The sequence below is a fragment of the Camelina sativa genome, unplaced genomic scaffold, assembly GCF_000633955.1.
Source record: "Camelina sativa cultivar DH55 unplaced genomic scaffold, Cs unpScaffold22876, whole genome shotgun sequence".
NCBI lineage: Eukaryota > Viridiplantae > Streptophyta > Magnoliopsida > Brassicales > Brassicaceae > Camelina > Camelina sativa.
In genome coordinates, this window is record NW_010943862.1 from 1 (window position 1) to 264 (window position 264).

Here is a 264-nt window from a genome sequence, read left to right on the forward strand (position 1 = left end):
TAGTGGAAAAATGAAAGATGTAACAATACAACGTGGAGGATCTTGCAACAACGACAATACTTGTCACGATACATGTCCGGGATGTAAGAACACACAATGTATTTTCAGCCAGTGCGTTTGTTCTCAATGTAACACTCCACGAACAAGTTTACGTGTTGAATCTCATATGTAATCTTATTTGATTATTTCTATTATTTACCCAAATTTGTGATGACAAGATAATAATAATAAACATTTTTGTTTTTATGAGAGTATGTTTCTCAT

General features: G+C 32.2%; 1 protein-coding gene across 1 annotated transcript; it reads left to right on the forward strand.

Annotated features, from left to right (window-relative positions):
- Window positions 1-7: 7 nt before the first annotated feature.
- LOC109132114 (defensin-like protein 266) lies at window positions 8-242 on the forward strand (the record flags this gene model as incomplete). The annotated part of the gene is made up of 1 exon (XM_019243225.1): window positions 8-242. A coding segment is annotated over one exon (165 nt), but the record flags the coding sequence as incomplete, so codon positions are not given.
- Between the last annotated feature and the right edge of the window lie 22 nt (window positions 243-264).